General features: G+C 42.8%; 2 protein-coding genes across 2 annotated transcripts in view; one reads left to right on the top strand and one right to left on the bottom strand.

Annotated features, from left to right (window-relative positions):
- Positions 1–6,689, top strand: part of fam13c (family with sequence similarity 13 member C) — a 30,888-nt gene extending 24,199 nt beyond the window's left edge. Inside the window, exons 9-11 of the mRNA XM_045721392.2 lie at positions 4,864–5,063; positions 5,178–5,279; positions 5,779–6,689. Coding sequence (XP_045577348.1) covers positions 4,864–5,063; positions 5,178–5,279; positions 5,779–5,890 — 414 coding nt within the window. The 3' untranslated portion in view covers positions 5,891–6,689. The remainder of the gene's footprint in view (positions 1–4,863; positions 5,064–5,177; positions 5,280–5,778) is intronic.
- The window catches only part of phyhiplb (phytanoyl-CoA 2-hydroxylase interacting protein-like b), a 38,105-nt gene continuing 31,334 nt past the window's right edge, over positions 5,301–12,071 (bottom strand). The window contains exon 5 of the mRNA XM_014204983.3: positions 5,301–8,115. Coding sequence (XP_014060458.1) covers positions 7,569–8,115 — 547 coding nt within the window. The 3' untranslated portion in view covers positions 5,301–7,568. The remainder of the gene's footprint in view (positions 8,116–12,071) is intronic.

The raw sequence follows: 12,071 nt of genomic DNA, 5'->3' as shown, positions 1-12,071 counted from the left end.
CTAGGAGACAGAACGCGTCTCCTTCCTGAGCGGTATGATGGCTGCGTTGTCCCATGGTGTTTATACTTGCGTACTATTGTTTGTACAGATGAAAGTGGTACCTTGTGACTTGTGAAGGTCTACAAATGTTTTTCTGATGTCTTGGCTGATTTATTTTCCTATGATGTCAAGCAAAGAGGCACTAAGTTTGAAGGTAGGCCTTGAAATACATCCACAGGTACACTTCCAATTGACTCAAATGATGTCAATTAGTCTATCAGAAGCTTCTAAACCATGACATAATTTTCTGGAATTTTCCAAGCTGTTTAAAGACACAGTCAACTTAGTGTATGTAAACGTCTGACCCACTGGAATTGTGATTCAGTGAATTATAAATTAAATAATCTGTGTTTAAACAATTGTTGGAAAAATGACTTGTGTCATGCACAAAGTAGATGTCCTAACCGACTTGCCAAACTATAGTTTGTTAACAAGAAATTTGTGGAGTGGTTGAAAAATGGGTTGAAATGACTCCAACCGAAGTGTATGTAAACTTCCGACTTCAACTGTATATGTCACGTCTGCTCCCTCTCTTGGGGCTAGGGGGCAGTATTGAGAATTTTGAAAAAAATATGTGCCCATTTTTAACTGCCTCCTACACCAACTCAGAAGCTAGGATATGCATATTATTAACAGATTTTGATAGAAAACAATCTGAATTTTATAAAACTGTTTGAATGGTGTCTGTAAGTATAACAAAACTCATATGGCAGGCAAAAACCTGAGAAAAATACAAGCAGGAAATGAGAATTTTGTGGCTGTACTATTTTCGAGTCATTGCTAATAGATCACACAGTGACAAAGGATTCATTTCGCACTTCCTACGGCTTCCACTAGATGTCAACAATCTTTATAAAGTTGTTTGAAGCGTCTATGATGAACAGATACCGGATGACAAGGAAGAGAAGTTGACGTCCCTGGGATGTCGTCACTTCATTATTGCGCGCACCTGCGCGTTCATGTGAGTTCATGTGAGGCGAGACATTTTTCAAAATGTTTTTCAAGACACAGGAGAGGTCGGGTTGAAATATTACTGATGTTTCACGTTAAAAATGTCCCTAAAGATTGATGCTAAACAACGTTTGACATGTTTGAACGAACGTAAATAGATTTTTTTCAAACTTTTTGTCGTGACTCCCCCCCCCCCCCTACATTTTGAGCCTACTGAACGCGCTAACAACATGGAACAACTTGGAGTTATTTGGACATAAATTATGAACTTTGTCGAAAGAAACCACATTTGTTGTGGACCTGGGATTCCTGGAAGTGCCTTCTGATGAAGATAATCAAAGGTAAGGGATTATTTATAATAGTATTATTGATTTTAGACAGTTACAAGATGGTGCTAACCTGTATATCCTAGCCTATTGTTCTTAGCATAGCACCCCGTTTATCGCAAAGTGTGATTTCCCAGTAAAGTTATTTTGAAATCTGGCAATGCGGTAGCATTTACGAGATGTTAATCTATAAATCTTTGAATGACAATATTATAATTTACCAATGTTTTCGAATAGTAATTTTGTAAATTGTAACGCCGATTCACCGGAAGCATTTGAGGGAGAAAAAAAATCTGAATTTCACCGCCACTGTAAAATGCTGTTTTTGGATATAAATATGAACTTGATGGAACAAAAAATGCATGTATTGTATAACATAATGTCCTAGGAGTGTCATCTGATGAAGATTGTCAAAGGTTAGTGCATAATTTTAGCTGGATTTCTGCTTTTGGTGACGCCTGTCTTTGAATTGACAAAACATTACACACAGCTATTTTCAATGTACTCTCCTAACATAACCTAACTTTATGCTTCCGCCGTAAAGCCTCTTTGAAATCGGACAATGTGGTTGGATTTAGGAGATGTTTATCTTTCAAAAGGTGAAAAATAGTTGATTGTTTGAGAAATTGAAATTATTAGATTCTTGCAGTTTTGAATTTCCCGCCATGGTATCTTGTCAATAAATCCCGTTAGCGGGATCAGAGTGGGAAGGGGTCCTCTAGAGGCTAAAGGCAATGTCAACTTAGTGTATGTAAACTTCTGACCCACTGGAATTGTGATACAGTGAAATAATCTGTCTGTAATCAATTGTTGAAAAAATTACTTGTGTCATGCACAAAGTAGATGTCCTAACCGACTTGCCAAAACTATAGTTTGTTAACAAGAAATTTGTGGAGTGGTTGAAAAACGAGTTTTAATGACTCCAACCTAAGTGTATGTAAACTCCCGACTTCAACTGCAATTTCGAATGAGATTGTAGGATGGTTAGCTTAAGCTGAATAGTAAAATAAATAGTATAATGCGTCACTATGCAGAGCCACTATGCAGGATATATGCTTTGATTGGAACAAAATACAAGAAAGGATTAATAGTTTGTTAACGTCATCTTGTATAATTTGTTCACGAAACAGTAATTCAAGAAGATTGAGATGCATTGGCTATTCCCATGAAACTGATTGAGATCAATCAAATGATTGGCATGGAGATGCAGTTTCACTGGTAAACCTTGAATAATTTTAATTCACGATTGACAGTGATGATGGCCTATTTAGAAATTAGGTATGCCTAACTTGGTGTTTGAGGGTATTAAAAATATTATATTTTCTTGAGACAATAAGTGTGGGCATAGGCGAACGTTGCAATTGGAGGATGCATTTTAGGCATCATTTTTTATAACAGGGCTCTCCAACCCTGTTCCTGGAGTACTACCATCCTGTAGGTTTTCATTTCAACCCTAATTTAGCGCACCTGATTCTAATAATTAGCTGGTTGATAAGATTAATCGAGTTAGTTACATCTGGGGTTGTAGTGAAACCCTACAGGACGGTAGCACTTCAGGAACAGGGCTGAAGTGCAAACTTTCATTGAGGAAATGTTGACGTCATTTACATCTTTTTTTGCGCTCCCTCATCTAAAAAATAATGGCAATACACCACTGCAAGTAAGATCTTTGGTAGGTCTGTAACCGGTGGTGTCTGTATGTGTTCCCTGCTGGCTTCATCCATCTGAGCAGAAACCAAAATGCAACCGCCCCATTATGAACAGGGTAATAAAGGACCTAGAATGACAGCACCATGGACAACTCCTCCATTCACCTGCTATTTTGATCTGCCACTGACCACGTTTTAGCATTCTTCCCTATTTACATTGTCGTAGCCTACACTTGGATTAGTCTACACTGTAATTCATTAAACTGGACTGGATTATTTATCGCACCAGCATTGCAATCCAATGCATTCACGATTTATGCAATAAACTGAGATCTATTGCTGTGTTTTACATTTGGGCTACGCTATAGAAGGCTATATCGGTCCCCTAACACAGGAATAATAAAGGCCCAGTGCTCCACTTTTGTGAAAGATTTAAAAAATAATAATAATAAATGATATACAGTACCAGTCAAGTTTGGACACACCAACTCATTCAAGGGTTTTTCTATATTCCATAACACATATTGAATAATGTAGTAACCAAAGAAGTGTTAGACAAATCAAAATATATTTGATATTTGTGAATCTTCAAAGTAGCCACCCTTTGCCTTGGTGACAGCTTTGCACACTTGGAATTCTCTCAACCAGCTTCATGAGGAATTATTTTCCAACAGTCTTGAAGGAGTTCCCACATATGCTGAGCACTTGTTGATAGCTTTTTCTTCACTCTGTTGTCCAACTCATCCCAAACCATCTCAATTGGGTTGAGGTTGGGTGATTGTGGAGGCTAGGTCATCTGATGCAGCACTCCATCACTCTCCTTCTTGGTCAAATAGTCCTTACACACCTTGAGGTGTGTTGGGTCATTGTCCTGTTGAAACACAAATGATAGTCCCACTAAGCCCAAACCAGATGGGATGGCGTATTGCTGCAGAATGCTGTGGTAGCCATGCAGGTTAAGTGTACCGTGAATTCTAAATAAATCACAGACAGTGTCACCACAAAGCATCCCCACACCCTCACACCTCCTCCTCCATGCTTCATGGTGGGAACCACATATGCGGAGATCATCCGTTCACCTACTCTGCGTCTCACAAAGACATGGCGGTTGGAACTAAACATCTCAAATTTGGACTCATCAGACCAAAGGACAGATTTCCACCAGTGTAATATCCATTGCTCGTGTTTCTTGGCCCAAGCAAGTCTCTTCTTCTTATTGGTGTCCTTTAGTAGTGGTTTCTTCGACTATAAAGGCCTGATTCACGCAGTCTCCTCTTTGATGTTGAGATGTGGCTGTTACTTGAACTCTGTGAAGCATTTTTTTGGGCTGCAATTTCTGAGGCTGGTAACTAATGAACTTATCCTCTGCAGCAGAGGTAACTCTGGGTTTTCCTTTCTTGTGGCGGTCCTCATGAGAGTCAGTTTCATCATAGCGCTTGATGGTTTTAGCGACTGCACTTGAAGAAACTTTCAAAGTTCTTGAAATTGACTGACCTTCATGTCTTAAATTAATGATGGACTGTCATTTCTTTTTGCTTATTTGAGCTGTTCTTGCCATAATATGGACTTGGTGTTTTACCAAATAGGGCTATCTTCTGTATACCACCCCTACCTTGTCACAACACAACTGATTGGCTCAAATATATTAAGAAGGAAAGAAATTCCACAAATTAACTTAACAAGGCACACGTGTTAATTGAAATAGATTCCAGGTGACTACCTCATGAAGCTGGTTGAGAGAATGCCAAGTGTGTGCAAAACTGTCATCAGGCAAAGGGTGGCTACTTTGAAGAATTTGTTTATCACTTTTTGGTTACTACATAATTCCATATTTGTTATTTCATAGTTTTGATGTCTTCACTATTAGTCTACAGCCTCTGTGCTCTGATTCCCTACAGGTGGAAGAGGAGTGTTCTGATGAAGAGTATGTGAAGGACAGCCCCTGGCTACCTCATACAGCGTTGCACTGTGTGTCAGAAGAGTCACTGTGTCTACCGCATAACGAGGTAGCCAACACACCTCTCGTGTCACCTCTGGAGGAGATCAAAAGTCTACAGCCACCCAGCGTCACCACAGCAACACTGCACGAGGCATCAAGGTATGCCCCTGGTTAACTTCTCTTGCTAGTGCATAGAGATTCATTTGGGAGTGAGGCCTTGCTGTATGTATTCTTGTCTCACTCCTCTCTGTGACCCCTCCTACTGTACTGTAGATCAGAGTTACTGGAGCAGCTGAGGGTGACACGAGCAGAGAAGAAGAGACTCCATTCAGTACTCCGAGACTTTGAGGACCACTTCTACACACAGACCGGCAGGTAAGACTCGTTACACTTCACTGTTTGCTTTTTCTTTAATTTTCTTTTAACAAACTGGAACATTTGGTATCCATAGTTCAACAATGCCTTGTGAAAAATAAAATAAAACATCCACTAAAAGAATTCAGCAGAATGCTACAACAGCGTGATGCACACTCACGTTAATACGACACAAATAAGTACTTAGGAGAGAGACGGAGAGATAGAGAACTGCTCTGAACGACATGTAAAGGTAATTTCCGATTGAGCCGACATAAGCAGCGTTTACCATGAATGCATTCTCCACTTAAGCGGGAACATTGCCATTAAATTTCAATCACGCTGTAAAGCTGAATTTCCGTGATGCAGATTGAATAGAGCCCTAAAATACAATGCTTTAATTACAATACTCACTGTACAATGTTATCTGAATAAGGCAACACAAGGACTATACCAGTAAAGGAAGCTGCAGCTTGTCTAAAATGTTAAGTTAGTATTTTTCTCTTCCTCGTCTTTAAAGGAATGCCCAGAAAGAGGACCGCGGGCCCATGGCAGAGGAGTACTGCGAGTACAAGAACCTAAAAGCTAAACTCCACTTACTGGAAGCCCTGCTCAGTAAACAGGATACTTAGAAGACTGTCTAAGCCTCCTTCACAGTGGGACTTTTATTTTGAAACACTTTTTTACTCATTTATAGGACCTTTAGTTTCTGAACAATTTTCAAAGTGAAATACCGGTACTTCTTGTCATGTTTCATGTCATGGTTACATGGTGATGCACTTTAAATTACTTTGATGTTGACTGACTCTCACTTTGGTTAAGAGTGATGGCAAGATGATTCAAGAGTTGCTGGGTGACATCCAGAATTTTTTTGTCCCTTAACAAGTACTTTGTTATTTATAATAACAAATGATATTTTATGCAACTGATGTAGCGAGTGTAACAGTTTAATTTTAAGGAAACAAAGAGAACAAATATAACGCAGTTGATGTTAGATACACGTTATCAATTTCTAAGATATTTTATGACACTATTGTTACTTGCATTTTCTTCTCGCAAAACTATTCTCGGTATAACAGGTGGTGTACTATGTTCAAATGTGGCACTTTGAAAAGTGCAATCTTGGCAAGGAGGATATGTCATCCAAATATACAATCCGACAATCCTGTAGAATGTTTGTGTATGTCAATCAGTTTTTAGTCCCACATTGTACTATGATATGTATTAGTTAATAGTTGACATGATGCATTGTGGTAATTCAAGTTATACATTACCTTGAAAAAAAAAATGTGTGAATGTTGGCATAGGGCAAGTTACTCCCGCAGTCAAATGTGTTTTTCATCCCAAAATGCCATTCTTTACTATTATCAGATCTCTTGACATTGTGCACTTCTGGTTTCTATATATATCAGTAAAAAATACATATTTTCACATTTACTTTGCTAAACACAGTTTATGGTTTCATTATAACTAGAATAAATAAAACATAACAATGTAGTTGACAGCATCATGCTCTTAAAGGTTACCAAGTAGTAGTTACCAAGTTGATCTCAGAGTTAATTTGCTTTTTAGTGGCTGTTGCATTAGTATTGTTATTCTACAGCAAGTTATTTCCATTTGTGTTACCTTTGGCATAAAGATGATGACACTGTACCAGTCTCTGCCAATAGAGGGAGGGAGGTATGGAGTAACTTGGATCTGTTTGATATGAAACCAAACTAACACCTTCCAGAAGAGACAGAAAAAGAGGAACACAACCACCTGTCTACCTGGACTGAAGTGAACAGAAAGGTCAAAGGGAGAAGGAGATGTTTGAAAAACAACAGGAGGGAAAATCTATGAGAAAAGCTGTGCGAATAAATGCAGGCAACAATGATTGTTTGGTTAGAACATTTAAAGGGATCAGTCAGTTAATTGGCCAGTGTTGGCTAGCCGATTTGGATGATGCTGACAAAGGGTTGTTAGGGTCCCACACTTAAGCTGTAGATCTTTCAGTTGGGGCTCCTCCCTCTTTTGCATTGTTTCTCTTCTGATGGGGTTGACGGGTGGCTGGAATAGAGTTCCACACTTTTGGGAGGGTGGTCCTTTGAGGATGTAAAGGGTTATGGATGATGTGTTTTGTTTATGTTTGTGTGTGTATGCTATTGGATTGTGAATTCTAGCACCGCACCCTGTTGTTACATTTCTTTAACAGTCTGGGTCCCTCTTTTGCACTGTTCTTCTTTTGGGAGGGTGGTTCTTTGTGGATATAGAGGTGTGTAAAGGTTGGGGTTGCATGTGTGTGTAGCACAGGTCCAGTCCAGTCTCCCACTAGCGTCCCACGCTGATGTTGCAGGTCTTGCAGCTGGGGTCCTTCTTGGCGTTGACAGTAGAAAGGCTCATAAGCTGGTGCCCGCTGATCTCTGACACCGTGCCCAGTGCCAGGTCCACGGGCTCCGTGTAAATCACCTCCAGGATCACATCCTGGGCGTGCTGGAACACCAGCGCCCCGTCGCCCGCCTCCTCGTCCACCGTGCACGTCAGGAAGTGGTTGTTGGTGACGTCGAGCGCTTGCAGCCTTGCCTTACAGAAGTCATCGCCGGGCGAGCCCTGTGGGGCCAGCACCAGTATGACGTAGTGGTAGGCTGTATACATGCAGTAGAAGTCCCCGAAGTAGAGATTAGTCTTGGGGTTGAACAGGGTCTCAGCCTGGATCTCAAAGCGTGTGCGGCCGTAGGGGGAATCCTGGGGGGGCTTGCCTGTGTTGAACTCTGTGTTGCAGCTGAAGTAGAGGCCCTCCAGCTTTCCGCTGATAGGTGAGCCGTGGCTTCCACTGTTGTCCTTCACTGCTGGCAGCATGCGGTTCCCATGCACCTCCCTGGAGAGGAAACATGGACAACTGTCTGAGTATTCACTATACTATAGATTACAATGCATCATCAATACAACCAGGGATTAGGGTAGTAATTGGATCCTATCAAAAGCTTGTCAATGTGTCTCTTGATAATGCAAACAAGTTCTCAGAAAGGCTCCATTTTGGAAACAATGAGTAAAAAGACAGATCTAGGGCTCGATTCAATCCATATCATAAAAATTCAGTGTTTCTTGCGCGATTCAAATTTCATGGTAATTTCAGATTTAAGCCGACATATGCTGTGTTTACCGAATGCAGTCTCCTTAAAATGTATATCTCGCTGTAGCTCAGATCTTCAGCACAACGGATTGAATCGAGCCCCTGGTAAATGTAATCTAGGGCTGAATTCAATTCTGATCACAGAAGTATCACGGGAGATCTGCATTATAGCTCAATTTAAATTTAAAGCCAATGTTCCTGCGTTCGCGGATACTGCATTCACAGTAAACACTGCATATGTCAGCTCAATTGACAATACCTTTACATTTTAACACAGATCTTCCACGATACATCCGTGATACGGATAGAATCCAGCCCCTGGTTAATGCAAATTGCTCCTCAGTTTTCTGCTTGGTAAACAGACACCTTCCTTTGCACTAGACAGAACTCAGAAAAAACAACAGACACACGGATTGTATTCGGTGTCACATCCTGACCAGCAGAGGGAGCAATTGGATTAGTTTTGGTCAGGATGTGGCAGGGTTTTTGTGTGTGTGTGTGAATGGTTGTTGGTGATTAGGACTCCCAATTGAAGGCAGGTGTGTTGAGTTGCCTTTGATTGGGTGTCCTATATAGGAGTGTGTGTTTTTCTTTGGGGTTGTGGGTAATTGTTTCTTGTTTAGTGTGGTTGCACCTGACAGGACTGTTGGCTGTCAGTGTTCTTGTATAGTGTTTGTTCTAATTAAATTGAAGGATGAATACTAACTCTGCTGCATTTTGGTCCATTTCTGAAGACAGCTGTGACAGAATTACCCACCAAACCAGGACCAAGCAGCAGAGGAACGAGGAGCAAGGATGGACGTGGGCAGAGCTAAGGAGGAGCGTTTCCAGGGCGATGGAAGAGTTTAGTAAACTCGAGAGGCAGCCCCAATAACTTTTTTGGGGGGGGCACAAGGGCAGTTTTGCGGGGCAAGAATGGAGCCCCAGGCCAGCTCCCCGCACTAGCATGGAGGTGCGTGTCTTCAGGCTGGCACGTCCAGTACCAGCCCGCCAGTGGGCCCGACTGCCCCTCCGGGTCTGCCAGAGTGGCCCGACTGCCCTCCGGGTCTGCCAGAGTGGCCCGACTGCCCTCCGGGTCTGCCAGAGTGGCCCGACTGCCCCTCCAGGTCTGCCAGAGTGGCCCGACTGCCCTCCGGGTCTGCCAGAGTGGCCCGACTGCCCTCCGGGTCTGCCAGAGTGGCCCGACTGCCCTCCGGGTCTACCAGAGTGGCCCGACTGCCCTCCGGGTCTACCAGAGTGGCCCGCCTGTCCTCCGGCCCAGCCCGAGTGGCCCGCCTGTCCTCCGGCCCAGCCCGAGTGGCCCGCCTGTCCTCCGGCCCAGCCCGAGTGGCCCGCCTGTCCTCCGGCCCAGCCCGAGTGGCCCGCCTGTCCTCCGGCCCAGCTCGAGTGGCCCGCCTGTCCTCCGGCCCAGCCCGAGTGGCCCGCCTGTCCTCCGGCCCAGCCCGAGTGGCCCGCCTGTCCTCCGGCCCAGCCCGAGTGGCCCGCCTGTCCTCCGGCCCAGCCCGAGTGGCCCGCCTGTCCTCCGGCCCAGCCCGAGTGGCCCACCTGTCCTCCGGCCCAGCCCGAGTGGTCCGTCCGCCAGGGTCAGCTCGAGTGGCCCATCTGCCCGGTGCAGCTATCGGCGCCACCAAAGTGGACGACGCCGAAGGTGGAGCAAGGTTTACGTCCCGCACCTGAGCCACCTCCAGGATAGGTGGGTTGGGGAGGGAGGGTGTAGCACAGTGCCGTCGTTGACGGCAGCCACCCTCCCTTCCCTCCCTTATTGTTTAGGGGTTATTGTTTATTGGTTTTGTTGGGGTATTGGGGATTTTTTGTTGTGTTTTCTTTTTGTAAGGTGCATTACGGGGTCTGCACCTTGAGGGGGGGTACTGTCACATCCTGACCAGCAGAGGGAGCAATTGGATTAGTTTTGGTCAGGATGTGGCAGGGTTTTTGTGTGTGTGTGTGAATGGTTGTTGGTGATTAGGACTCCCAATTGAAGGCAGGTGTGTTGAGTTGCCTTTGATTGGGAGTACTATATAGGAGTGTGTGTTTTTCTTTGGGGTTGTGGGTAATTGTTTCTTGTTTAGTGTGGTTGCACCTGACAGGACTGTTGGCTGTCAGTGTCCTTGTTTTTGTTCTTGTATAGTGTTCGTTCTAATTAAATTGAAGGATGAATACTAACTCTGCTGCATTTTGGTCCATTTCTGAAGACAGCTGTGACATTCGGAAAGATCTCTGGATGCCAACAAATTAATAGTAGAAACTTGAAAAAAGCACAGTGCTTCTGAGGAACGTATAAATTGGCAGTCAGATCTCCTATGATGCAAATACGAGCTCCAAATGCTTCAATTATTGGTGTAATTACATTGGTAACACTTTAAAAGGTTATCATGATAACCATAATTGTCTCTGTCATGGTAATTATCAAATTATTCAGGTCCCACCCGGGTCTTCATAGCAAAGGCCTCATTTTACGGTCCTTCACCATGCTACACCACAGAGAAATGAAAATAAGAGAAGATAAAACTAGAGAGCAGAAAGATCTCTTAACTCCCCCTCCAAAAAAATACATATTCACTTAAGACACATCAGCAAACATTTTAAAACACAACAGACTCATCTCCTCTCGGTCTCATTCACTCCGTTTCTCTCTCTCTCTCTATCTTGCTTTCCAGTCATGTTAGTCTGCCAGGTGTTTGCTACACACTCTGATTCCTCTTTCTTCAGAATATACTTTAAAAGGCTTTGCTTCTCCGAGCACAATGCTTTCTCTTCATTTATTCCAGTAATTACAGCAGTAGGTTTGAAATTATTTGGAAAAATTAATCCAAGTCCAATGCATGTGGTCATTGGGAAGGTAATTTGTTCCAGCATATACGCAAATGGAAAACATTTTTTTTGTTTTGTTTTTTACTTAGCTTGTGTAAGCTGCTGTTTTGTAAAATAGTAATTTGGAGGTTTTGTGACCATGTTACTCTTCTAGTTCAGAATGCAGAAAAAAACTACAAGTAAATAGATTTCAGAACTGTTATGTTACTGAACTATAATCTGCTAACCCGGGTACTTTATTTTTTGTATAATGCAATGTAGCAGAGTTTATGAATGGATTTGGAGAACTAATACGATTCCTGTCAACACTTTTTTGCAATAATACCCTTCTGCTGAGCTTGGGCAACTTTAATGAGGGCCACAAAAAATCAGAACTCATCGTGAGGGGCCACAGTGGCTCACGGGTCTGCATACCCACACATGCAGTCAGAGCTGGCCTTAGCCTTTTGGGGACCTTGCAAGCAAAACATTTTAGCGGCCCCCCTCTTAACAGTGGAGAGAAAAAAACAATTTAGAGTTAATTTCCTGCAATTCTACGCATTTTGCCATGGGGAGGAGAGAAGATTTTGCAACTTTATAACTCATTTAATGCAGTTCTATTCATTTTGCAGTTTTTAATATGATATCTGAGTGACAGTAACAAAGAAAATCAATGGGGGCCCCTGGTCGGTAATTCGAACATGATTACTACAAGTTTAGATATACAGTATGGCTAAACTAACTTACCAATCAAAAATGGATTTGGTGACATGGGCTAATTTAGTGACTGTCAGTGACATAACAATAAAAAAAACGCTGATTCACAATCAAATTTCAATTGTACCATTTTTGGGGTAGGGGGATTGATCCATGGGCCTACAAAAGGGGGGGCTGCTAGTTGCCCACCCCTA

Source organism: Salmo salar, chromosome 01 (assembly GCF_965601325.2).
Source record: "Salmo salar chromosome 01, fSalSal1, whole genome shotgun sequence".
NCBI classification, from domain to species: Eukaryota; Metazoa; Chordata; class Actinopteri; order Salmoniformes; family Salmonidae; genus Salmo; species Salmo salar.
This window is presented reverse-complemented; position numbering and strand designations above follow the sequence as displayed.